This window comes from Anguilla anguilla, chromosome 13 (genome assembly GCF_013347855.1).
Source record: "Anguilla anguilla isolate fAngAng1 chromosome 13, fAngAng1.pri, whole genome shotgun sequence".
Lineage (NCBI taxonomy): Eukaryota > Metazoa > Chordata > Actinopteri > Anguilliformes > Anguillidae > Anguilla > Anguilla anguilla.
Window position 1 is genome coordinate 34,473,142 of NC_049213.1, and position 24,236 is coordinate 34,497,377.

At 42.1% G+C, this 24,236-nt stretch overlaps 2 protein-coding genes across 9 annotated transcripts in view; both read left to right on the forward strand.

Moving 5' to 3' along the window:
- Positions 1–9,477, forward strand: part of LOC118211326 (arf-GAP with coiled-coil, ANK repeat and PH domain-containing protein 3-like) — a 94,645-nt gene extending 85,168 nt beyond the window's left edge. For 5 of the 8 annotated variants that reach the window (XM_035388466.1, XM_035388468.1, XM_035388467.1 and 2 more), the window contains exons 23-26: positions 51–161; positions 534–595; positions 6,891–6,946; positions 9,253–9,477. In XM_035388466.1, coding sequence (XP_035244357.1) covers positions 51–161; positions 534–595; positions 6,891–6,946; positions 9,253–9,321 — 298 coding nt within the window. In that variant the 3' untranslated portion in view covers positions 9,322–9,477. The remainder of the gene's footprint in view (positions 1–50; positions 162–533; positions 596–6,890; positions 6,947–9,252) is intronic. The other 3 variants (XM_035388471.1, XM_035388473.1, XM_035388474.1) reach the window with 1 other exon arrangement.
- Positions 9,478–13,435: 3,958 nt separating this feature from the next.
- On the forward strand, positions 13,436–22,973 carry ube2j2 (ubiquitin-conjugating enzyme E2, J2 (UBC6 homolog, yeast)). Its single transcript, XM_035388866.1, has 7 exons — positions 13,436–13,619; positions 15,269–15,399; positions 16,818–16,858; positions 17,157–17,259; positions 17,794–17,932; positions 19,015–19,095; positions 19,881–22,973. Exons 2-7 carry the CDS (start codon positions 15,269–15,271, stop codon positions 20,172–20,174), a joined length of 789 nt encoding a protein of 262 aa, XP_035244757.1. The 5' UTR covers positions 13,436–13,619; the 3' UTR covers positions 20,175–22,973.
- Positions 22,974–24,236: the final 1,263 nt, after the last annotated feature.

A 24,236-nucleotide genomic window follows, 5' to 3' on the forward strand; every position in this document is an offset into this window, starting at 1 on the left:
GCCTGCCCTGTTGGGACTCACGGTGTCCCCCCCCCCCCCCCACTTTTTAGGCAAGTGTGCCTGTTCTTGAAGCGGGGTGCCACTCAGACCGATGGGGACGAGGACGGACACGACCCCCTGAGCATCGCCGTGCAGGCCGCCAACGCCGACATCGTCACCTTGTGAGTCGCTTTTACTGTACACAAAATTCTGTTTCAGTCCAGATCTGTGTAATACTGGGTCCCGAAGTTCTAACTGGTCACTGTAGGCTGTGCCTTTCTAAGCATGCTTAACCCTTTAAAGGTGTGAGATGATCACAGATATGTGATTAGAATGTTCTTATCTGAAAATTCTAATGCTGATGTCACAATCGCTGCCGGTAACTGAAAGCAGTGGAGGTCTGGAACTCTGACTTCAAATTTTGAAAAAAAAGACATTCTGAAAAATCTGCTCTTCAAAGGGTTAAATTCACTGGAATTGGTCTAGCACGAAGGTTTCCGTAAGCCTCTGTGTGATACTAAATAATGTACCTACCCCCCCCCACCCCCCCACAGGCTGCGCCTGGCCCGGATGAACGAGGAGATGCGGGAGTCGGAGGGCCCCTTCGGACAGCCAGGTCAATACCCCAGCAGCAGCCCCACCGAACAGCAGTATAAGACCTGCATTCAGGAGTTCATCTGCCTTAACATAGACGAGTGCTAGATGGGTCCATCCTTACCCCAGCGTGGGGGAGGAGCGGGGTGGGGCACGGGGTGGGGCGGGGGGTGGGGGGGGATGGGAGGGGTCTCAGCTTGTTGCCGGGTAACAAGGAGAAGCCCTGCTGGGAATCTTGTTGTCAGAACTAGGCGGTGACCTCTCCCTGCAACATTCCCCACAGGAAACACTAGCCCTGGCCTCTAGCTCTCCCAAACCCCACATTGCTGTTTTATATTGTTTTGGGAAAAGGCAGGGTTTATCCTTTGCAGTGTTCACCCACCGGTTTGTGTAATATAGCAGTCCCCCGCTGTCCCTGCTGGACCACACCAGCAGTGCAAGAGCAGCCCTCCACCCAGACTTTGAGACCACACCTAAATCCAAAGTGGCAACCAGTGTCCGCTGGAGTCGTTGACAGTTATCTTGCCTGTAATGCCTTGGCCTTGACCTCAGAGGTTCACAGGACTTGGCTGCTGGGCTACTCACTGTGACCGGTATCACAGCAATGTGTGGCTTGACTGCCAGTTTGGGAGGGAACTGCTGTGGTGGCATGGTCATGTGATCAAGTGGCCAAAGTAAAGAGGTGCATTCTGGGAGGCTGGGTCATTCGGATGACACAAAGCGTGGTCTGGGTATTCCGGGAGTGAACGGGGGAATGGGTGATGGTAGGACCTCACGTGTGAGGGATCTCCCACTACCCCACCTCAGTGTTTCCCAGTGTACTCTCCCCGGTGATGTCAGCCACAGTGAGGTCATACTAGCAGAGTGTCAAAATCAGGGATGGTTTCAATGTGTTAGAATGCCTACCTGTACTGTTTTTGCATGAGGACACTGGGCCACAATATAAACAAATGAAAGCCACTCGCCAGAACCGCCATTTTTAACGGGACCAAACTTACTCAACCTGAGCCACCGTGAGTTAGAATTGTTCTGTGTATTTTTTAAAGTTTTATTGAAACGTGAATTTTTAAACCATGTCTCTGATACCTAGTGTCTCTTAATTCAGAGGTCACTGGCTTGGGTTTATGCCGAGGGTGGCGGGTGGTGGGTGCACATTTGTGGTCTCAAAATCTGCACGTACTCCATAAGCTAGAGGACTATCCCAGTGAGCAAAAGCTGGAATCTAGAGGCCGTCCGGAGGGGTGAAATTCTAGGTCGAGAGCCATTTTGACATAAACGGTCTAGGTTAGCCCCAGTATATAGCTCAGGTTTTACCCCGGAAATATCCTGGCTACGAACCTAGTTGGCGCTTCGCTGACTTTCACCGCCAAACCGAAATGTTCACTGGGATTAGCCGAGCCTGCTGTCTGCTGTGGGCCTCTCTGTGCACGGTTCCCTGTCACTGGAACATGTCTCAAATTTAGCGGGTCATTTAAAGACCTGTCAGGGGTTGTGCCGGGTTCGAGTCGGAACACGCGTGAGGCCGACTCACCCGCTGGCTTTTTCTCGCGCTTTCGAAAAACCTGCGGGTGAAGCGGCTTCTGCAGAAGACCTGCTCTTTTTCTCTTTTTCTATTTCGTAAATGCAGTATTACTATAAACCTGCCTTCTTCTGTCTCAGCCTGTGTTATAGTGCATGAGGTGACTTTTTTTAAATGTAAATGTGAGTTACATGAGAGGGGGCCACCAGGGGAAATGGAGAGAGCGGTAGAGCAGTTTACTGTGATGAGAATATTGGAAGGGCTTCAGAGAATTCATGAGGAGCTGGTTGTTCTTTATAAATGTGTGTTCATGCACAGTATATGCTGAAATAATGTCTTGAAAAAGACTATTTATTTGGGAAAAGTACTAGGACATTATTTAGGCTATGTAAAAACAGAACTTGCACTTTTCCGTCCCACAGTGTTTTCGTTTCTTTTGATTTATTTTTTGAAATAGAGTATATGTAATTTTATGTGTTTTTTATTTATTTATATGATTTTGTACCGAGGATTAGTGCAATGGTTGTTTTAATACAGATCATCTGTATTTACTTCAGCTTTCTTTATTCTTTTAATTTTAATATGAGATAGTAGATTACTTTTTAACAGGATCTATTTCCTTAGGTGTTACATTTTAGAGCATGTATACAAAATTTGGTTTATCAACATTTTGGAGCGTTATTACATGCTTGTGTCAAGGAGACCAAACTACAGGTCAACAACTTAAAATAAGAGGATACTGCTTTTTTTTAATGAAATTGCTACTTGAGAGATGCTATCCATTTTGAATTGAAAATTAAATAATAATTTTAATATGGTTTACATATTTGTATCTATATTTTTAAACCTCATGGTTTGCAGTCGTATGATGTATTACGATTTACTATAACGTTCGTTCAAAGTGTTTGAATACCGCATGGGTCGACCGTTGCCCGTGACTTTTCCTGGCACTGTTGATTTTGTTCCCTTTCTTAAATCTCTGTATGTGTGTGTCAATATTTGATATATTATTACAATCCTCTGTAGGGTCCTGGTGATGTGGTGCCGTATTTAAAAGGATGGCATCTGTGCGTAAAGAAGCACCAGAGGGACGGCCGTAGTGTTCGGTTTGAGTGAACGCAGGACACAACCCCGTTGGTCACCTTTATCACACACCGTCTCCTCTCCTCTTTTTAACAGGATCTGTTTCCTTAGGTTTTACATTTCAGAGCATGGTAAACGAACTGCATTTATATAGCGCTTTTATCCAAAACGCTTTGCAATGGACGCCTCTCGTTCACCCATTCACACACACACACACACAGACTCACACACCAACGGTGAAAGGCTGCCATGCAAGGTACCAATCAGCTCGTTGGGAGCAATTAGGGGTTAGGTGTCTTGCTCAGGGACACTTCTACACTCCCAGGGTGGGGGATCGAACCGCCAACCCTCCGACTGCCAGACAGCCGCTCTTACCTCCTGAGCTGTATCATGTCATGTATTCAAAATTTGTTTTATCGACATTTGACCTGGAACATTATTACACGCTCGTGTCAAGGAGACCAAACTACGGGTCAACAGCTAAAAATAAGTGAATAGGTTTTAGATTAAATCGGTACTTGATGCTGAGGGTCTGAAGAGACTCCCCACTCATTTCTCCAGCTGCCTCAAGTCATTCCCGCTTAGAAAATCTCTCCTCCCTTGTATTAGCCGGGTGACCTTTGCCGCTCAGTGGAAGTGCGTGACTTGCGTTTGCGTGTTACGTCACTAAATGACTTCAGCTGCGGGTTTCTCTCTGTGACTTGGAATATTGCTGTCGCGCTGTCCACTTCGAAGATTGATGTCATGGGTCTGAACTGCGGCCGTCGCATCCAAATTTAGAGCTGGGTTTTCTGTTCCTTCCTCTTTATTCAGGCAGTGTCTGTGGCACGGCGTAAGTGAAACTGCATTACACTTGCATGGGTGGCTACACAACTCGATTTGCACCCTCCCCAGTTTAATGCATTATTTTGTTCCCGCCATTGTTTGAATATGGTTATACGGTATAATCGCATAGGAGCTCTTCTTATGCCTTTTTAATTGGGCATGTTTATTTCTGGAGCATGTTGCGCTTGGTTTTCCCCTCACACGCGCTCTGTTCCCCGTACTGCGTGACTCTTCATTAGCATGGCCGACCCTTTCTGACATCACTTGAGTGGCAGGAATCGAGCGCGTTGCTTTCTCGTCGATTTGCGGAGATGAGGTCTGACTTTGCTTATTTTAGGAGAAAGGGCGCAGACGACCCCTACCAGAGCAACTGCCACGCAGTGGTCCAGATGCGTTCTGCAAAAAGACCGTTTGGGGAGAGATCGTTGTACATAGACCTTGTAACCCTGCAAAATGAACAGATATTAAATACTTTAATTAGGGTTAATTTGTGCCAGCGTTTCTGCCATCTGCCAGTACATGGTGTGCTGAAAATGTGAGTTTACAAGGCTGAGGGAGACTCTTTGAGGAACATGTATTAGTGTGTAGACCAGTTTTAGTAATTAACATGTTTGTGACTGGGAGGCGGAGGTATAGTATGGGGATAAAAATGAGTAATCACAGTGTTTGAGTGGCACTTTCCATAAGGTCCAGAATGTTCTGAGGATGGAAATGAAATGCTGTGCTTCAGACTACATTTAGATGGTCGTGACTCCAGAATGGGCAATACCATTCCAAGTGCAAGAAGGGTTTTTTTTTTTTTTTTTTTTTTATTTGCAATTGAAACATTATAAAATTGAGAGGAGCTATACACACAGTGCTCTGATGCGTGAGGTGTGCTCTGTGCCAGCAGATGTGTAAAGTGCTGCGTGTTTTTTAAACATGGATGTAGAAGAGCTGTACATAAGCTGAAGCATTTTAACGCTGACTGCCTGCTATCCAACATACTGCTGTGACCCTTTTCCTGTATCATTTCTTTATTTATTTATTTCTGGGCTTTTTTTGTTTTGTTTCTCTCTTGCTACAAATCTGTACAATCTTTTGAATGTTGGTAAAAGATCGTCTTGTCAATCTCGAAATATCCTTGTGTGATTTAAACTACTGCTGTCTTTTTAATTTATTTTCGTTGTCGTTTTTGTTTTTGAATTTTCCTATTGTCTTATGGAAACACTGAAAAATACTAAGAATAAAACAGAAAATCTGGATGAACTCCTAACCAACCTCCTCTGCTCGTGCTTTATTTCCGACTTTAACTGCGGCCAACGCACATCGTTCCCGCAACGTTTCCGTAACGCTGTAGCAATCTTTCCGCGGTGACGTGACGGAAACGCTCTGAGAATGCTGTGCGTAAGCTGGGTCATGTCTGTAACACTTTTCGTAACGCTGTGTAACATTTCTGCTTCGCCAGTGCAGCTAACCACTTAACCTCTGACCTGTGCTGTCTGATCTGCTGAGGTGGCTGGGGCATACACTAACACTCCTGCAGGTCCCGAGGGCTCCTCGTGAATATTATTAACATTACCCACAATGCACCCCGTTTCACAGGAACAACGACAACAGTTCATACTGCGTTCCAACAATGACTGAACTTAATTAACACCCAATAAAACTCCTAAAATGCTTGGGAATCTATTTGAAAAGATAACTTCAATGACAGCCTCTTTCCAAAGCTGTGATGATTTTGCCTTGTGCTGTACTGTAGATTAAGGTTGTGTTCATAATTAGCAAATCATAATTTTAGTTGATTAATATTTTAAGTTGGTTAGATTTTTAATATCCAGCTAAAATGTTGATGTCAGTCTCAGCCAATCATGGGAAAGTGTGGGGACTGTTTGGTACTGACCTGAGGGGATGAGTGAGTGGCCAGCTCTTATTAGCCTAACTGAATTTTCGCTAACATTGTTATCTCTATTGAATCGGTTTCGTCAAGCTAAACATAGAGGGAACATCTTTTGCAAGTTTTTAGAAACATCAGGTCTCGAATTGAATCAATTATCCTTCTCTTGTTTCTGGTTTAAAAAAGAGCAGGAAAGTTTACTTCATTCTGTCCCTTGTGGATAAGCGCTAAAGAGCCTTGCTTTAGATCCAAACTGATGAACGGTTACCTTTGACAAAAATGACTTCTCCAAGTCCATATTGTTCTTTTTCATTGTCCATTTCACTGTGAAGCACTTTTGCTGTTTTTTTTTTTTTTTTTTTTTTTTTTTGAATCAGTAAAGAGGTGATGCCTACACTCTTAGTAGAACAAGCCCCTCCTGGCTACTGCATATTTCGGGCTACAGTTGTATCCGCTAGAGTAAATGGAGCAGTCTGTTAGAGCCCCAACTGCAGCCATTTTTAAAAGCAAAAAACCAGAGTGGCAGCTCTTCCTTTATTTAGTCATAGCAGGTGTTCAGTTGTTCTTCCTCATTTCCCCCACAGAATTTTGGTTTTTCTTACTACAATAGGACAGATTTCTTTCAAACGAAACTTCCCCCCCCCCCCCGCACTGCGGTACTGTTTAGCTTGCTTTCATTTTCAATTATTAGTATCTCAGAGAGCACATCTTGCACTGAAAGGAATCATATATAGTGTCTACAATCCTGACGGATTAAAAAAAATCTATTCCGCGTGTCAAACCTGCAATACTATGGATGTGTATACCTTATAATAATGTTGTAAAGTTGCTACAATGCCACAGTAACCTTACATTATGGTAAGAATATTATATTTTAGCTGGGATCAGCCTTGGCTGTTAGCCTACCAACGCTAAGCCCCTTTGCTCAAATGGATTATTAAGGTTCTATAATTAGGCCTGAACTATCCACAAGGGTGAAAGTGGGTTAAACTGACTTTGTTGTTGCTTCCATAGATACGGATGTTGCCACGGTCACCAGGAAAGTAAAGAACAAGGATTTTCGGGATAGAGTGAGTGAAGCATCATGGTCCTTATACCTGGGGTTTGTTTCTCTTCTGGTGTGGTGTTTCCATGGAGATGATCGCTTTCTCTTCCAACAGTTTTTCCGGAGATGATAATTTTTTCTTTTGCTTAATTCCACATTTTAAGCTTAATATTTCTTTCCTTATTTTGTGAAAAGGATGCTTTATTTAAAGGCCCAATGGGGGGAAAAAAAATCTTTAAATATATCTTCCTAAAGAGTGGCCTTCTTCCCCAAAATCAACACCTCCTCACCTTTGGTCTATTCTGAATCATTTGACTAAAGTTGATAAAATCTTTAAAATAAATAAATAAATAAATAATAATAAAATAAAAAAGTAATTCTTTTAGATCAGGCCATACACAAGCGTGGGCTCATCCACCACATATATATGCAGCAGGGTTAATGAACACATGATGCATTAGTTCTGTAAATGTAACAGTTAACAGTGGCACTGAGCTCTTCATTTGAACTTCCACGTAAACAGGTAATGCTAATCTGATGAACCACGTGATTACTCCTTCCATGACTTTCTCTTAAGAGTCAGTGTCAGCTTTTTTTGACGCACCATAAACCTGCATTGACTGTTTTGTTATAAGGTAGGTAGGTCTATGCTAGAAACACTGTGGGTCCTTAGGATTACTACAAAAGAACTAACATCTATGACCTACAATATGAAAGAGGTTGCATTGCATTTCAGTGCATAAATAAAGCAAGCATATGGTTTATTTTGCCTTCATCAGTTCAGATTGATTTTGAGCTGAATGATCCACATGCACTAGCATATTGTAGGTCCCACTGCACTGGTTCAACTTGTCGTATATTCATGTTGTTTTATTTTTTTTTTTTGTTGTGCATTTATATTTCAGCTCTTTAGTCAAATGAGTCAGCCAGCGACAGGGGGATCTAAAACTGTCAGACTGGTGTGTGGTGCTCGTGATTTTCCTCACTCTATCCTGAAAAACCTTCCATTGAAAGCAATCACTGCAGTGAGCCAGCGATAAGCTTTTCATGGATATAATCTATGATATAAACATAAGCACAGCAGTGAACTATTGGTGTCCATTATATACATAACATTTACAATAATAAAGCTATTTTTTTTGTCTTTCTGGAATTAATATTCGGCTCAGCTCATAACATCTCCAATGTAAAATCTAATTGTAACAGTGTTATTCACTTCCCTGATAATCAAAAAAATAATCTTGATTGATTTAAATCATGGAAATTAAAACCTATTAGTTAGTTTAAATCACCTTTAATTCCCCACTAAAATCACAGAAATTTAGAGATTTAGCTACCATTGCAGATGTACCATGGCCTGTTTTATTTATTCACCATTTATGTCATATAATGGACATCCAAACTATCAATGAAACTAATAAAATCATTGTTTTCCTCTTCTGTTCTGAAAAAATGTTTTTTTGTCTTGTTAAATGCATCAGCCATTTCCCAGGCAACAAAATATTCTTACAACATTCCAATAGCATTGTGTACATTATACCACAATGCTATAAATGTTGAGAGAATGCTACAGTAGGTTTTCCGAGCTTCTTGCTGTTTTGCTGGGGCATTAATTCAGCTTTCCAGGACCTGCTTGTGTGGATTTTTACATGGCTTCATTCCTTCTTGAGTTCTACTATCTTTTAATTAATAATAATACTGTAAATTAGCAGTCACCACTGTCATTGTTTTAGTAGTGTTTCAGTGTTGAGTGGGACTGTGGGTGAGTCGGTATATGTTCTGTCCTCCCTACCAGCAGGAATATTAGATTTTCAATTAATCGTAAATTGACAATAATGTCTAAATCATGATATTAAAGAATCTGTTAATCAAAAAGAAATTAGTTGGAAATATTTTAATCTTCTTAAAAGTACTCACCCACCTATATAAAAAGATAGACCTACTGTAATATTCTAAGCGGGCTATCTTGATATTATATTCATGTAAAAATCTGCCATTAATCTCTATATGTCTCTTTGGTATCACTTAATGTGAGGGTTCAGATTTTACTTTGATTTAAACACTGTATAAATTATGGGGATGTCTGATTGAAAAATGGCTTCAATGTGATACCGTGCCTTTTGTGAAATGTAGGCTTATCGCGCTTAAGGCGCTGATCTGCTATTCTTGAACCTGAAAAATTTGACGTCTGTGACATCCATGAGTCTGAATGACAGCTCTGCGCAGCATCTTAAATTAGGACTGTAGCAGTGGAGCCCTCCCATGATGCGTGTCCCACCCCCCCTCCACCCCACCCCACCCTACCCTACCCTACCCTCCACTCTATTTCAGGGGACAGCACGTACGCCGACATCTTTCGGGAGTTTTCTCACTTGGCGTCACACAATCCCGAAAAGCTGAAGCGAAGGAGCCGGCACTTCCGACACTCCTTCAGGTAGCGCCCGCGCCCGAGCTCGCGCCCCAGCGGGAACTCGCGGGAAAGCCGTCCTCGTACTTGAAGAGCGCCGTCGTCACTTTCTGAGCTCCCCGAATCATCCCTTTTTTTTCGGAATGTTCCTGGATCGACAAAAAACGGACGTCCTGTTCAGTAGAAAGGGGAAATGGGGAAGGGGGTGGGGGGTGGGGGGGTGGGGGGTGGTTTTAAAGTCTTTGGAGCCATTCCAACGGTGAATAAATTTAAAGATGATTGAGTATAGAAGACTGTACTCTGAATGATTATCAGTGGAATGCTGATTTTATTTAGCCTACCATATTTACCACTATCATCTTAACTGAAACATTACATTTTTTCTGAAAAACAAATAGAAATAAAAGTTGATTGGAATTTGCAAATGAACGACATGGACATTTCTGAGTTGGACATTCAAAAACATCCACAAATAAATGTTACATTCATGAATGCTTGCAGCATTCACAACACCGTTTTCCGTGGGTTTCTATGGGTATTTGCTATATATATTGGTTTCATATCCAAGATGCTTCTAAGCTCACGCTTACATGGTCAACCATTGTAGGCAAGACTGAAGAATAATTTATAGCTCAGTTGGAGAGTGTCAAGTGCTTTCAGATTTCTTTTTTTTTTTAAAGAAAATTACCCATTTTGAATTTTCTATATAAAATTAAAAAAATAAATCAAATATTTAGGAAATCGTTGTGTAAGTCATGAGTAAAATTCACATGAACTCACAGCAGAATTAGCATACACATTCATGGGGTTGTAAGAGAATTCATGATCTGTCAGTACCAATAAAGGCATTACACTTTTTCTTCATAAACTCAATTTGGCAAGTTTTCTTTAGTGACCATTGAACTCACCAAACAGTGTAAAGAAAAAAATATATTATTGCCCTTAACTGTTTGCCAATGCTGATTGAATCCCAGCCAGAAGCATTGCAAGGAGTTCTAAAGCTTTGGGTCTGCAGGACCCCTCACTTCTTATATAGCCCATTTGCCCTTTGTATTCTCATTATTGTTAAAGGTTTGGTTTTTTTTTACCTTTTTTTGTGTGTAGCGGTGGAGGTCACTGAGCTGTATGACACATTCTCAATCAGTACAGTAGAGTGCAGTCTGAACTGATGTTAGCTAAATTCATCCCCACTGATGAAGTTGTTAACCAATTATACTGGTTTATTATGACTACATTCAGTGCTATATTATTGGACTGATAATGTGCCAAAGATTCCAGGAAAAAAGAAAACTCCAAGCATAAAAATAATGGACACTGAAATAACTGAATATTGGTGTTTCAATTTCTCACATAAGTCTGCCTTTGAACTTTTTACATAGAGATAATACAATACTCTGACTTGTGGATGATAATAAGAAAAAAAGATTTTATATGAATTTTGATGTATACATGTTGTGATGCATGTTTACCAGGAGGAACAAAATGAAAATCATACTGTAAATTGCCATTTCTCTTACTGAATGGGTATTCATGTCTTTCAGCTCAAAAATAAGTTATTTGATGTTTATCCACTAAAAACCTGATGTTTTGATTGGTCCTTGAGCAATTACATTGATTTTCTTTAAAATTCTGCTTTTGGTTGGGGGTCTGGAAGTGGAATTGAACTATAATGGATTTTTTTTTTTTGTATTTTTTTGTAGATTGCATATATTTTAATGTAATTTATTTATAATTCATTATAACATAAAACATGCTCTCTGCAGAATGAAATCATTAATCATGACAAATAATTTGTGAAGCATTTGGGTAATGCAACATTAGTGCATATAGTTTTAAACATTTTCTATTGTGTAAGCAAATAAATGCCAGGTTGTAGTATCAGTTTTCAGATGGTAACAAACCATGATGCATTATTATTGCATCTTCCTTTTTCCAATGTAAGATCTCTGGATGGTAAATGGCTATGCTGGTGTAGTCTTATTCATTTTATTTCTGAGTAAGAACTGTGCTAAAAACAATGTATGATATATAATAAAGTGGAAAAATTATGTATATAAACATTTTAGGCAAAAACACTAATATATCTCAAATTATGCTGTTGTTTTTTGTTATACAAATGTGAAGGCCTCTAAATTAGCCTTATGGGGATGACAATAAAGAATTGTTTACTGGTCTTTATATTAACTTTATTTCCTATCAATACTCTTATTCCTGAACAGCACTATGTTGTTTATTGTCTGACACCATATTTTTCAGTTCTTTAAATTTTTAATTCATTTCCATGCATACTCTAAGGTGTGTGGTCCATAAACTAGCCACAGCCAAACTGAATAATGGATTTTGCAAGCCTTAGATTAATCCATCTATCCATTATCTATACCCGCTTAGACTGAGCATGGATGCGGGGGTGTGCTGGAGCCTATCCCAGCGTACATTGGGCGAGAGGCAGGAATATGCCCTGGACAGGCCACCGATCTATCACAGGGCACACACACCATTCACTTACATACTCATACCTATAGGCAATTTGGAGTCTCCAATTAGCCTTCTTGTATGTCTTTGGACTGTGGGAGGAAACCCACGCAGACACAGGGAAAACATGCAAACTCCACACAGAAAGGCCCAGGCCGGATTTTAACCCAGAACCTTCTTGCTGTGAGATGACAGTGCTACCCACTGCCTTAGATTAATGTCCAATATAATTTGTTAATACAAACTGTGTCTTTTATGGGTGAAGCAGCTAAAATAGCTCAGGAGTTTTCCTGTCTAAACCGACACAGGCCTATATCATTTTACTGCTGTCTTGCTGATATACTGTATATGCAGCAATTGATATGACAAAATAATGATCTCTTATGTGAGTAGTCAATGTTCAAATTTTTTTTTTTTCCACTAATACATTTATATGCTTGAAAGACAATGCACTGCTAGCAAAATTTAAATCTGCAACTACTCAAAACTTCACAGAGATCAACAATAAGTGCAAAAGGTGCACGGATATAAAAGATTAACAAGCTGTGTTGGTTACTTTACGTTTGGTAAAATCACAGTATGAATAAAAGATAAGTCCTACATAAATAGACGCGAGTTAAGCACTAGATACACAATTTAATATCAAATAGGCTACACCTAAAAATAGAGGATCCATTATAATACCGAGATTGTATCGGTATCAGTTGACCCAATGTTATGATTATGGCCAGAGGAGCGATGTATTTGATGTGCCCGCTGATACTGTAAATTAAGTGACAACGTCGTGCTCATAAAGCAGCCTGGTCATTTTCATTTGTCACATTATTTATAATTTAATTTATCATTTTAACAGCCATTCTCACAAACAAAGCAATACAGAGACTCAAGCAAGAAAATGTGTAAATGTAACCAACACGCGGATCTCACTTACAGAAACATTTCCCACAAGTACAATTACTGTGGTCATAATAAAATATTATCAAATCCCATGACGTTAATTTGTGACTATAACAGCGCTAGTTTAGGTAGCCTATTATGATTATGATAATGGCAGATATTGCGTTTAAATAAGCTTGCTACACTGTGTTATTTTGAACTCCATCTCGATTTACAACGAAATAAATAACCTTTTTTAAAAGGCTGGTAATAATTAAGTGACGGTGACTTGGTCGATTGTACAGACAGAACGTTCTCGTGTGAAGAGGCTGGCAGTGCCTTCTACTGGCTCGCCAGGACGATAACACCTCGATAAGCATGACAAACGTTATCTAAAGCAGAGATGATTCGGAGGAAATAAAAATGAAATTCAAATGGAAAGCAAAAGGTTTGCTCTGAATAATAATAGCCAAGTTAATCCAAGTTAATCCAAAGAATCCCTGAAGAATATGCACTGCGTGTTCTTTCTTGTCCGACAGGTTCCCCTTCTTGCTACTCTTAACTGAACAATTTTGTTGAACCAGAGTTCTGATTAAGGAACTTAGGTCCAAGCCTGAGTGAAAGAACGATTGTTGAACAGTAAAGTCCAACCACATCTTCAAAACGACTGACACATTAAAAACGTTTTAAAGAGGCTAAGAGTTTCTCTGTCTGCCACAACAGTTTGTATCACGGGATGTGTAATCCGGAAACCGTGAGGCTAAACTCCTCCCAACCGCAGAGAAGCCATATTGAAATAGAAAGAGGACGAGCGTCGATGTGTTATCACCATATCCCTGTTAAACTTACTGTCTGATTTTCATACTGCACTCAGTCAACAGACAGAAAGGCTCATCATCGCGTTAATCTACCAAGCCAATCATTTCACCCGAGGTTTCAAGAGGTAGCTATTTGGGCTTTATTATTATCCTTGTTATCTGTGTGTTCGCTGCTATTTTCCTGGAGAATGCTAGCTAATGTTAGCTAATGACTGTTCTGCTGCTGTGTACTGGCCTAACGTTAGCTCACTGTTCCCGACATCTGGGAAACAGGGCCCTTTCGGTCAATACTAGTTTCAGCTGTAGATTCAGATATGCTACGTGTCACCAACCTGGTCCTTAGATTACCAACGTTAGCCGTTTGAGACGCCTCGAAATAAATTGAAAACTAGCTAGTTCCTTAGGCCTCGGGGTTTTCCATTGGGTTTCCCAAAGCTGTTAGCTAGCTAGTCACTCAGACAGCAATCACACTTTGGGCTTTACCATAGCAGTTGGTTAGCTAACTTGGCTAGCTAATATCATTTTATGAGCTCAACAAACTTAAGGTCGCTCAATAACAGAGTTAGCTAGTGCTCCAGAATTGCACTCACTTTTGAGTAACTTACTCTTTTTATTAAATAACATGAACGTCACGTTGATACTGTAAGTCTACAAGGGCAGAGCCTTGACTGCTAGCCGCTTTATTAGCCAGCGAGCTAGCGAATGGTAGATATAGCGAGTGTTTTAAATGCCCACCTAATCAACTAGGCGAAGATTTGAACAGCGTTCTTGAGCTTGTTGTGGTTAACGTTAGCTAGTTTCGTGAGTCTTGTGGCGTGGTAAACAGTTTGCTATTAGCTCACTATTTATCGTTGTCTGAGCTTTTTTCTAGTAACATCAGTGCTAGTCTTGTAATCACCTGGCAAAATCATAGCAAACACGGAATGCTTATGTTGAACTGCTGCAAGATAATGTTGGCTATAGCTAATACTTGAATAGTGTATTTATGATAATTCCGCACAGCTGGGTTAGCTGGCTGGCTGTTTGTCTAGTTAGCTAACAGTCTTCTGCGAGGCACCTGTTGAGCTCCCAAATATTGCCTGCTTCTTTGTTTTTAGACGATTAACTCGCCTGCTGTGTCAATCGATCCCAGTGACAACAATCATAATACGATTTCGTTGGGTGATTTTGGTGCAGTAGCTACATAAAATGATACACTTGGAATGATCGAGAGCCAGTTTAGCAGTGTAGTAAGTCAAGTTGCACGTCTGCTTATTTAAAAACAGTGTGAGAAGGGGCGCGTGAAGGTGTTTCTGTGCCTCGTCTGTGAAAACTGTTTTATGAACACTTTGTATAGGCCAAGATTTTCTTTGCTGTTTCCACAATTTGAAAACTATGATCTGTGCAGTCAACCTATGTTGTCAGCGGTTTTCTTATTGTGTGTGCATTTTTCAAGAGGACATCCGTTCGACTTGATGCATCCATACAGAAATATGATAGAAACAGAATGTGCAGATTTAAGCTCGTAGCATATCAGTTGGAACTTGCAGTAAAGTGTGTGTGAACTTGCAGATTCATTTGTGATTTTTTGATCTAATCTGATCTGATCACAACATGAGGTCAAGAAGACTGTATTTAACGGGTTCAGTTAGGACAGAAAAATTTGACCAAAACTCTGAAATGCACAACACTGCGCATTGTCATTGAAAATGTGGTGGTGTCGAGATTGTATGGTCGTTCTATATCGCAAGACTGGGACTGAAAGGTCGCTACTTAGCACCTCTTCTCATTCCAGATGAGCAGCAACAGTAACAAGAGGGCACCAACCACAGCGACGCAAAGACTAAAACAGGACTACCTACGGATAAAGAAAGACCCTGTGCCTTATATTTGTGCAGAACCTCTCCCCTCCAATATTTTGGAATGGTAACGTATTGGATTTCCCCGTGAAGTGTTTCTCATTGCTGAGAAGTAACTTGTTTTGTGGGTGAAATTCTATTCTTGTTCTTCCCAGTCTTTGGCTGGAGAATTACACTGCTTTTGTGGTTCAGTTGTCCTCAAAGAGCCATGCAGCCCTGGTGACCAGAAGCCCTTAAAAAGATTTCAGGACTCCCTTTAAACCACTGTCTCAGTCCTGGGGGGTAGGGGGGGGGGGGGGGGGGGCTTAAGTGCATGTCCAGTTAGATTTAGGCATTTAGTAGATCCAGTTATCCGGAGCAACTGGCACTAGCATACTGTTTGCGCGTGGTATCCATTTGTAATAATGCATGTGTGCAACAGTGTAGCCATCACAGTCTTCCAGGCTCCAGGGCTGCATTTGTTTGTTGGACGTTGGACTAAGAGAATGACTCTTCTTATGCAGTGCAATGCACAGAAGAGAAATGAGCAATTACTGGAGTTTCTCTGACAATTAAAAACTGGGAAATTTTCCATGGGAGTTTATTGGAAGTTATTTATTATTATTATTATTATTATTATTATTATTATTATTATTATTATTAATAATAATTTTTTTGCGCACTGATTACTTTTCCCTCTGACTGATTTTGTTCTTTTTCACCATTAGCCTAATTGAAATGTGAACTGTTGAAGACAATTTAAAAACAGGCTTTTAAAACTTTTTTAGGATAAATCTTTAATTTTCATTTCAATAACATTTTTAAAAAACATTTCTTCCCCCCCCACTCGTTCGCAAACTTGCTTTGATTATCAATTATGAACATCAGACTGTGCGCTGACTAGGCATTCTCTCTTATGTGGAGGTATTCCTGCCATATTTTTATTTTTGAAAGGACAACATGGAACAGCTTCATTCAGTAGACTTATGACAAATCGCAATACTATATATAGATCAGTGTTATCACTGCATGATGTATCATCGGTAATTTTACGTTGTCCGTAAAAGCACGCATCCCTGACTGGAATAGCAGGTGGAGGGGCATGGCCGTAGTCTTTTGTTTCCCCCAGTGTGTGTGGAATGAAAGCGTGATCTGTCGCTCCGTCAGGACACCCAATCATTCGTCCGAGATGTCGGAGCCGTGGACACACTCGTTCACACAAAGTTTTGCGAATAAAAACAATAAGTAGGCCTACTTATCATAAGAAGATCCAGGAAATAGGGGTTAAATAATTGTTTATAGATTAACAATCTCTCTCTCTCTCTATCTCTCTATGAATAATCTTAAAGGTTGAGCATGCATTCTTAGTAGTAGAAAAAAAAACAAAAAAAAAAAAAACACTGCGACACACAGTGGTGGACAAAGGGGTAACAGTAATATTTAGAACAGCAGTATTCCACTGTGTTCAGTTTCGAGGTTCATCCTGTTCATTTTTGTCTGTTGCAGGCACTATGTAGTACGAGGTCCAGAGAAAACCCCTTATGAAGGTGAGCGTGGAACACACCTTTTACCTGCACTTGCATTTGTAGTTTTGCAGCATGCAGTGTTTCAGCAAGGCTTGAGTTCTTACAGCAAATGTGTTTGCATCACACTTTAACAATCTACAGAATTATGATTTCCATAGATTTCTGTATTTTGAATTTCTTTTAATGATGTGGTATTTGTGTTGTGTGAGAATCTGTGTTGAAGTGCAATTTTCCTTATACCCTTAAATATGAATGTGTCTGTTATAATTAATGTGTGTGAATGTAAGTGATTTATATAAATGCATTCTTATTTTTAAAGGTGGTTATTATCATGGAAAGCTCATTTTCCCACGGGAGTTTCCCTTCAAGCCTCCTAGTATTTACATGATAACACCAAACGGGAGATTTAAATGTAACACAAGGTAAGTGCATCAGTCACTCACCTTAACTCGCAACTGGCTCATTTACACAACCCGTGAAAGAGTATGTCAAGGTGTTGCAGGAATGTTATTTCGAAATTCACTTCGTTGCGCTTCCTTATCTAAGTTCTGTGTAAACCTTTTTTCCGAGTTAACCACGTGATGTAGGAGGTTCACAAGTTTGGATATCTTCCCAGGTCAGAACCCGAATCTCAAACGGGTTCCTCGTGCCGGCTTGGTTTAATGTCACGCTACCAGTCAAACTGCATGTTCCGGAATGGGCGGCTCCTGCTCAGCCTCAATCGGTTATTTCCGCTAGACACTCAGTATTAATGCTACTCATTCCTATTATAACTGACTCCAGTGTTAATGTAACATTAATATAACAATTCAATAATCTGAATAATTAAGATGGTCTTGGTAAGCTTAAAAATTGTAAAACAGTATTGCGAAATACCGAAGTAACGGAATACCACCGAACGCCGGTAACGGAAGTGATCTTTAGAACGTCTGTGCTTCCTTCCCTCCCTCGGTCAGGTTGTGTCTCTCCATCACGGACTTCCACCCGGACACCTGGAACCCGGCCTGGTCCGTCTCCACCATCCTAACGGGCCTGCTCAGCTTCATGGTGGAGAAAGGTCCCACCCTCGGCAGCATCGAGACCTCAGATTTCACGGTGGGTGTGGAGTTTATCTCAGGGCTGTGTTTTTGACTCGCGTTTGCTTACTGGTCTGCGGGGCCGGTGGTGGTCGGGCTGGTGGTGGTGGTGGTGGGGGCGTTGTTTGGGGTGTTTGGGGTGTTTGTGGAGCAGGAGGAGATGCTACGCTTCTGTATAGTGTTCCAGATTCTGAGCTGTGTGGGAGTGTGCGCCGGCCTGTCGCTGTGACCGCATAAGTCCAGGGTGCGAAATTAGAACCAGCCCACCTGCCAAATGCTGGTAAATTTTATCTGTGGCTGGTGGGTTTGTCTACTCTACCCGCCCCTCTTTGGCAGGTGACCACCCCGTCATTTGGAGGTCCTGTTCTATTCTAAACGTCTAGTTGTTTTGATGAAATTGGAACGGTGAAATTGGTTGGTGAATTTTCAGGTGCAGCAGCCACTGTGGTTAGTGGGTGAAAAAAGGCGGTTTCCTGTCCTCGTGCTGTTTAAAGACAGCGAGGGGAGATGGTCTAGAGGCCTCTCAGAAATGGCTGCCTGTTTGCCAGTCCAGACTGGCGGGCGGCTCTGCAGGGTAGCGGACAGTTAGCTCGAGCGTCGGCCAGAGGACGGGAGGGTTTTCGGCTGGGATGGCCAGCCGAACATCCCTGCGCACACCACTGCCCCCTGCTGGTCGATGGGGGCGCTCGCAGGCTCACCTGTCGAGCTGCGTGTGACGGAGACTTCCTCCAGCGCATCACGTCATGCCCGACCTGCCAGCTGTGACAAGTGTGATGAGGAGAGAGAGAGAGAGAGAGCACACGCTCGGCTGCGCTCTTTTTGAACTGACAGCTCAGGGTGTGATGAGCGTTTCAGCAAGAACGTGAGTGGGTGTTCCAGGTGGGGAGGACGGGGGGGAAGAAAAAGCTTTAAAAACAACTTGTGTGGTTATCAGTACTAATCAAGATGGTGCCATTATCAAAGTGTGTGTGGTACTGTTTGGTGTATAGTGTGAGTAAAACAATCATCTGTTCTTGCACATGTGTTTGGAAATGTGAATTTCTAGATGGATTTTCAAAAAAATATTTTGGCATATTTCTGATATGATTGTTTTCTATACAGAAAAGACAACTAGCTGCTCAGAGCTTGGCTTTCAATTTAAAGGATAAAGTTTTCTGTGAGCTGTTTCCAGATGTTGTTGACGTAAGTATAATCCCTGACGCGCAGCTGTGCATGCATGATTGTAGCCATTTACATGCCATGACCTATGAAATGCATTTTACACTGCAAAGTGTGTCTGAAAGCAAGTCTTCATTACCCGTCTTTCCATACACATACGTCAAAATGTGGTTTCAAATTAAAAGTGATCTTAAACCAGGTTTGAGCTTCGGTTCTGCAGAAATTCTTTGTGTTGAATCGAGGTCCAGAGGACCGTACAGCTGGACAGTCCACAGCTGGCTCTCTCTTACATGGAGAGCTGATAACGAAGCAGAAAAGCAGCCTTACGGTTCTGCATGGAGAGAGCCTGCTTGCTTGTGAAGTATATTTATATGCCTATGCAAAGATCGGGCCCTGTGATGCTTAGCTGTTCCGTACTTACAAGCGATCCATAGCAGTCATAAAAATGAACTCGATGCTTCGGCGGGTGGCATTTGTCTGAATGTCACGCTATTATATAATTATTTGGGAAATTGTTTACATTACTGCCATTCAGCAGATGCTCTTATCCAGAACGATTTACACAATGTTACTTTTTTTTTGTTTTTACATAGCAGCGAATTACACAGCAGGGTATTTTACTGAAGCAGTTCTGCTTAAGCACCTCGCTCAAGGGCACAGCGGCAGTGCACCTGGGAATGGAACCTGCAACCCTTGGGTTAGCAGCCCAGGCCCCTGTCTGCTATAGCTACACTGCCGCCCCCAGTGTAGGCAGGTGCCACGCCCGGTTTTTGGCGGCTAGCTGACGCACTGTGTCCCTCCTCCTGCAGGAGATCAAACAGAAGCAGAAGACCCAGGAGGAGCTGAGCAGCCGGCCCCAGACGCTGCCCCTCCCGGACGTGGTGCCCGACGGGGAGGCGCACCACGCCCAGAACGGGATGCCCGTCCTCAACGGGCACGCGCCCCTGGCCGGGGGGGCCGCCGCCCACCCCGCCGGCCTCCAGCAGGCCAATCGCAACCACGGACTCCTGGGCGGAGCCTTAGCAAACTTGTTCGTCATAGTGGGATTCGCGGCCTTCGCCTACACAGTGAAGTACGTGCTGCGGAGCATAGCACAGGAGTGAGCCCGCCCCACAGCCGGGCGGCCCGTTCCCGCTCGTCACCAAAAAAAGAGAGGGGAGGGAGGGAGGGGGGGGAGGGGAAATCGGGCGGGGCAGGGACCAGTGTGTGTCCCATATTCCCAAACCGAAAGATACAGAATTAACCCAAACCACAAAGGAAAGGGGCGGTAAATAAGGGGGGGGGGGAGGTGGGGGTGCGACTTGTGGAGCAGGGATTGACTGGTGATTGGGTAAGTGCAGCAGCGATTTAAAAAAACAAAAAAAAAACAGCAGTTTGGCTCATGGGTTTTAGAAAGACGTCTGGCGTGTCACATGGTTAACTGGTGAACAGATTGCACCGATCCGTCTCTCCTTCAAGCGAAGAGAACACATCGAACCTTTGTCGCGCTGCAGCCTTGGTACGTAAACGTGGTTGTAATTTCCCTGCACCACAAAATGTTGGCCTGACAGTTTTGTTAGAACGAACCTTATCGACACTTAAATCGCCACATCCTAAACTGCCCGATTACTTGTCCCATTATTTTTTTATATTGCCAAGCTGTTCTGCTCTGTTCTGAGAGGATTCTCAGCGTGATTTGGAGGGTGGGAAGAATGTTTGAGAGATGAGCCTGAGTAGGCTTGTGCAAAAAAAAAAAAAAAAAAAAAAGAAAAAGCAGAAGGTAAAAAAAAATATGTGTCTGCTGGAGTTTTCATGGTGTGAAATTAGTCCTAACGGGTGATGTCACTGAGTGCTTGCGCTCATGCACAGGATCATTTGAAAGACATTAGGTTCCCCCCCCCACACACACGCACACACACACACAGAACAGCTGGTCTTGACAAATGGACATGTAGGAGACCAATGAATCACTTCCTCACCCACCCCACTCTAAATCATACAAAATATCCATTAAAATGTGGAGTCGTAAAATCAAAGAAAATTTGAGTATCAGTTAAGATGGGGTATTTGTCAAAGGCACTTATAAACTTAACAGTACGACATTTAGATCATCATTTTCACATTCTGATTCCATTTCTCTGAAGACTTCATTTTGCATTAGGTAAGGATGCCTAAATATACATGATTGTTCAAGCGTGGTGCAATATTCTTCCGTGGTTTCAAATAAACGGTGTAATTCCCTTGTTTTAATTTGTATCATATTTGTATCATAATGCTTTTGTTTGTATCATATTGTTTATTTGCTTCTCCCTCCCCCCCTGTGTAGTTTTAGTGGATGAAGATCTGCTTTACGCGGACTGTGAAGTAACTACCACAGAGATAGAGTTGTTCATTGATTGTGGCAGTTGGGGACCTACTGTATCCAAATGCCTATAACGGGCACAGAAATGGCATCGGTAGTGTCATGGCTTCAGGCGGTGTAGCACCCTGTGGATACACACCTGTTCTCACACACATCCTGGTTTCAGTTGTCGGTACAAAACGTTTTTTCTGCGTTTTGTTTTAATATAAGTTTAGCATGGCAGCTAAACTCCACACACTTCCCATCGGAGTGCTGTACTAAATGGCTTCAATGCTTTGTTTCGTACATTTTGAATAACTGATGATCATGAAATCCTCTGAGATTTTTGGTGGATGAGTACTTGGGGCAGGGGTGTGGGTTGTGGGTGGGGTGGGGGTGGGGGATGGAGGAAATTGAATTTTTGTGTTAATAAAATGTCTGGAATAAATCCTTCATGTCTCTCACGACGGTTGATTTTAATGACTGAATCTTGCCGTGCCACTTGCCTTGCAGTGACAACCCCTTGTCCAGGCTTGGGGGGGGATCGATCGATCGATCAGCATGAGCGCACAGTTGTGCTTCATTATTAACTCCCATTTTCCTCTTCCTACCAATATTACCAGTCATGTGAATCACCTGCGGGTGTTAAACTCTGGTCCTCCCGAGAGCTACCGGGCGTTTTTGGTTCTGTTCCACCCCGGCCGTACGTTTCCCCAGATTAAGCTAAACCTGTTCTTCGGCTTGCAAGGATTTCAAAACAAATAATATGAGAAGGGCCCGTCCAGCAACTGTGGGCAGGTCCACTACAACTTCTGAAAACTACAGAAACAGAAACTTGTGCTGTCCTGTAGCACTGATCTTGGTCTGGCTGCTGGTCTGTGGCATTCAACCTCAGTGTTTTAGAGTAAGGAATTTGTGCAGGTCAGTCTTGCACATTATCACACGTTTGGGGTGGGAGTAGAGAACTAATTAAAAATATTTTTTTAAGATGGCGACTTGCATAAATTCATTGCTCAAATGTAAGGACAAAGCAGCAGTGGTTGGATTAACCACTGTGCCCCCCCCCCCCAGATTTTAAACGGCTGTTTATAGAGTCTTTACTGAACCCATGAGCCATGCTGTGAGGAGTATTAACCCTTGGGAAGGGTAGCGACCAATTCAGTTAAATCTCCCAAAACATTAGGATCAGCTTAACTAACCAGTATCAAAATGTACATTATAGGTTTCAATAATGAGAATTTTGGACAGCATTCATGTATTTATCTTTTTTCTTTTTCTTTTTTTTTTTTTATTCTCTGAAAGTGTGCTCTGTTCTATTTATAATTGCTCCTAATTTGCAGTCTTGTATATGCCTAAGATTCTGTTGTACTGTAAAGTCTTCTTTAAACAATTGAGGGTAATTTTTTTTTCCTTTTTTGGTCATTCAAGCACCATTACACTAAAGCATTAATGATAGGATTCAAGTACATGGGATGCAGAGCAAACATGATTTCTTGCTTATGTATCTGGTGTGTGTGAATATGTATGTTTTCATAGTTAATTAAATACCCTGCACGGCAGGGCATTTTAGAAAATTGATTGACCCATAGGCTTCAAGGGCTCCTCTTTTTATTAGTTTGTTCTTTTTGACCCAGCCATTTTTAGCTGCGACCACAGCTTTATAGCTCCGTCAGTCGGTCGGTTGGTCATGACTGAAGGTAGAGCTGAGTAACTTTCAGGCCGATTGACTAAGAGGGGGCGTGGCCTATCACAAAAAGGTGCATAACTCCCAAATGGGTTCACAGATTTGCACAAGGTTTTGTGGAAAGGTTGGTTGTGAGCCAAAGAAGAGGTCACATGTTTGTGTGAGGGTGTGCGCGTGGATGCTTGCACACATGGATGCATGCGCGTGTGCGGTCGCAGCTATCGCGGATTCGCGCTTGTTTAAAAAAACGTGCGTGACCTCTGACCAACTGATGGTAAACTTTCCATTGAATGCACCAAGAAATCAGCGCCTTTGTGAGATCACAGCTTCACAGGATGTGACTTCGGAGGGGCTGTGCGTCCTGCTTGTCCATAACTGCCTTTCACAGAAAAGCTAATACAAGAGGGCAGTCAGGAAGTAAGAGGAGCAGGAAGTAAGAGGTACTTCCTGATACAGGATGGCCCGACCCAGTTCCTGGAGATCTACCGTCCTGTAGGTTTTCATTCTGGCCTTCATTCGACACGCCTGATTCTACTGATTTAGCAGCTCAAGATATCTCGATGTGGAATGAAGTGTGTTTTGTTAGGTTTGGAGTGAAAACCTACAGGATGGTAGATCTCTAGCTGTTCAATGAGGTGTGCTTTGTTAGGGTTGGAGTGAAAACCTACAGGATGGTAGATCTCTAGCTGTTCAATGAGGTGTGCTTTGTTAGGGTTGGAATGAAAACCTGCAGGACGGTAGAGCTCTAGCTGTTGAATGAGGTGTGTTTTGTTAGGGCTGGAGTGAAAACCTACAGGACAGTGGATCTCTGGGAACAAGGTTGATCAGCCCTGGCCTAATACAAGACACTATTATATCTCATTTGATATAAAAAATGTAAAAGGATAAAGTTTTGGATTAGTATTATTTAGATTTTACCAGGAACATTTGATTTGCTGCCCTGCGATAGATGTCCAGGGTGTATTCCTGCCTCTTGCCCAATGCACAATGGGATAGGCTCCAGCACCCCCCACAACCCTGCCCAGGATAAGCGGGTATAGATAATGACACTTGATTTGCCCAAGTTTTCCACCTTCATTATTTGAAATACAATTATTTTTCTGAGGCCCAAAATATGATTAAAGTATCAGCAAAACGATAAATGATATACCATAATTATTC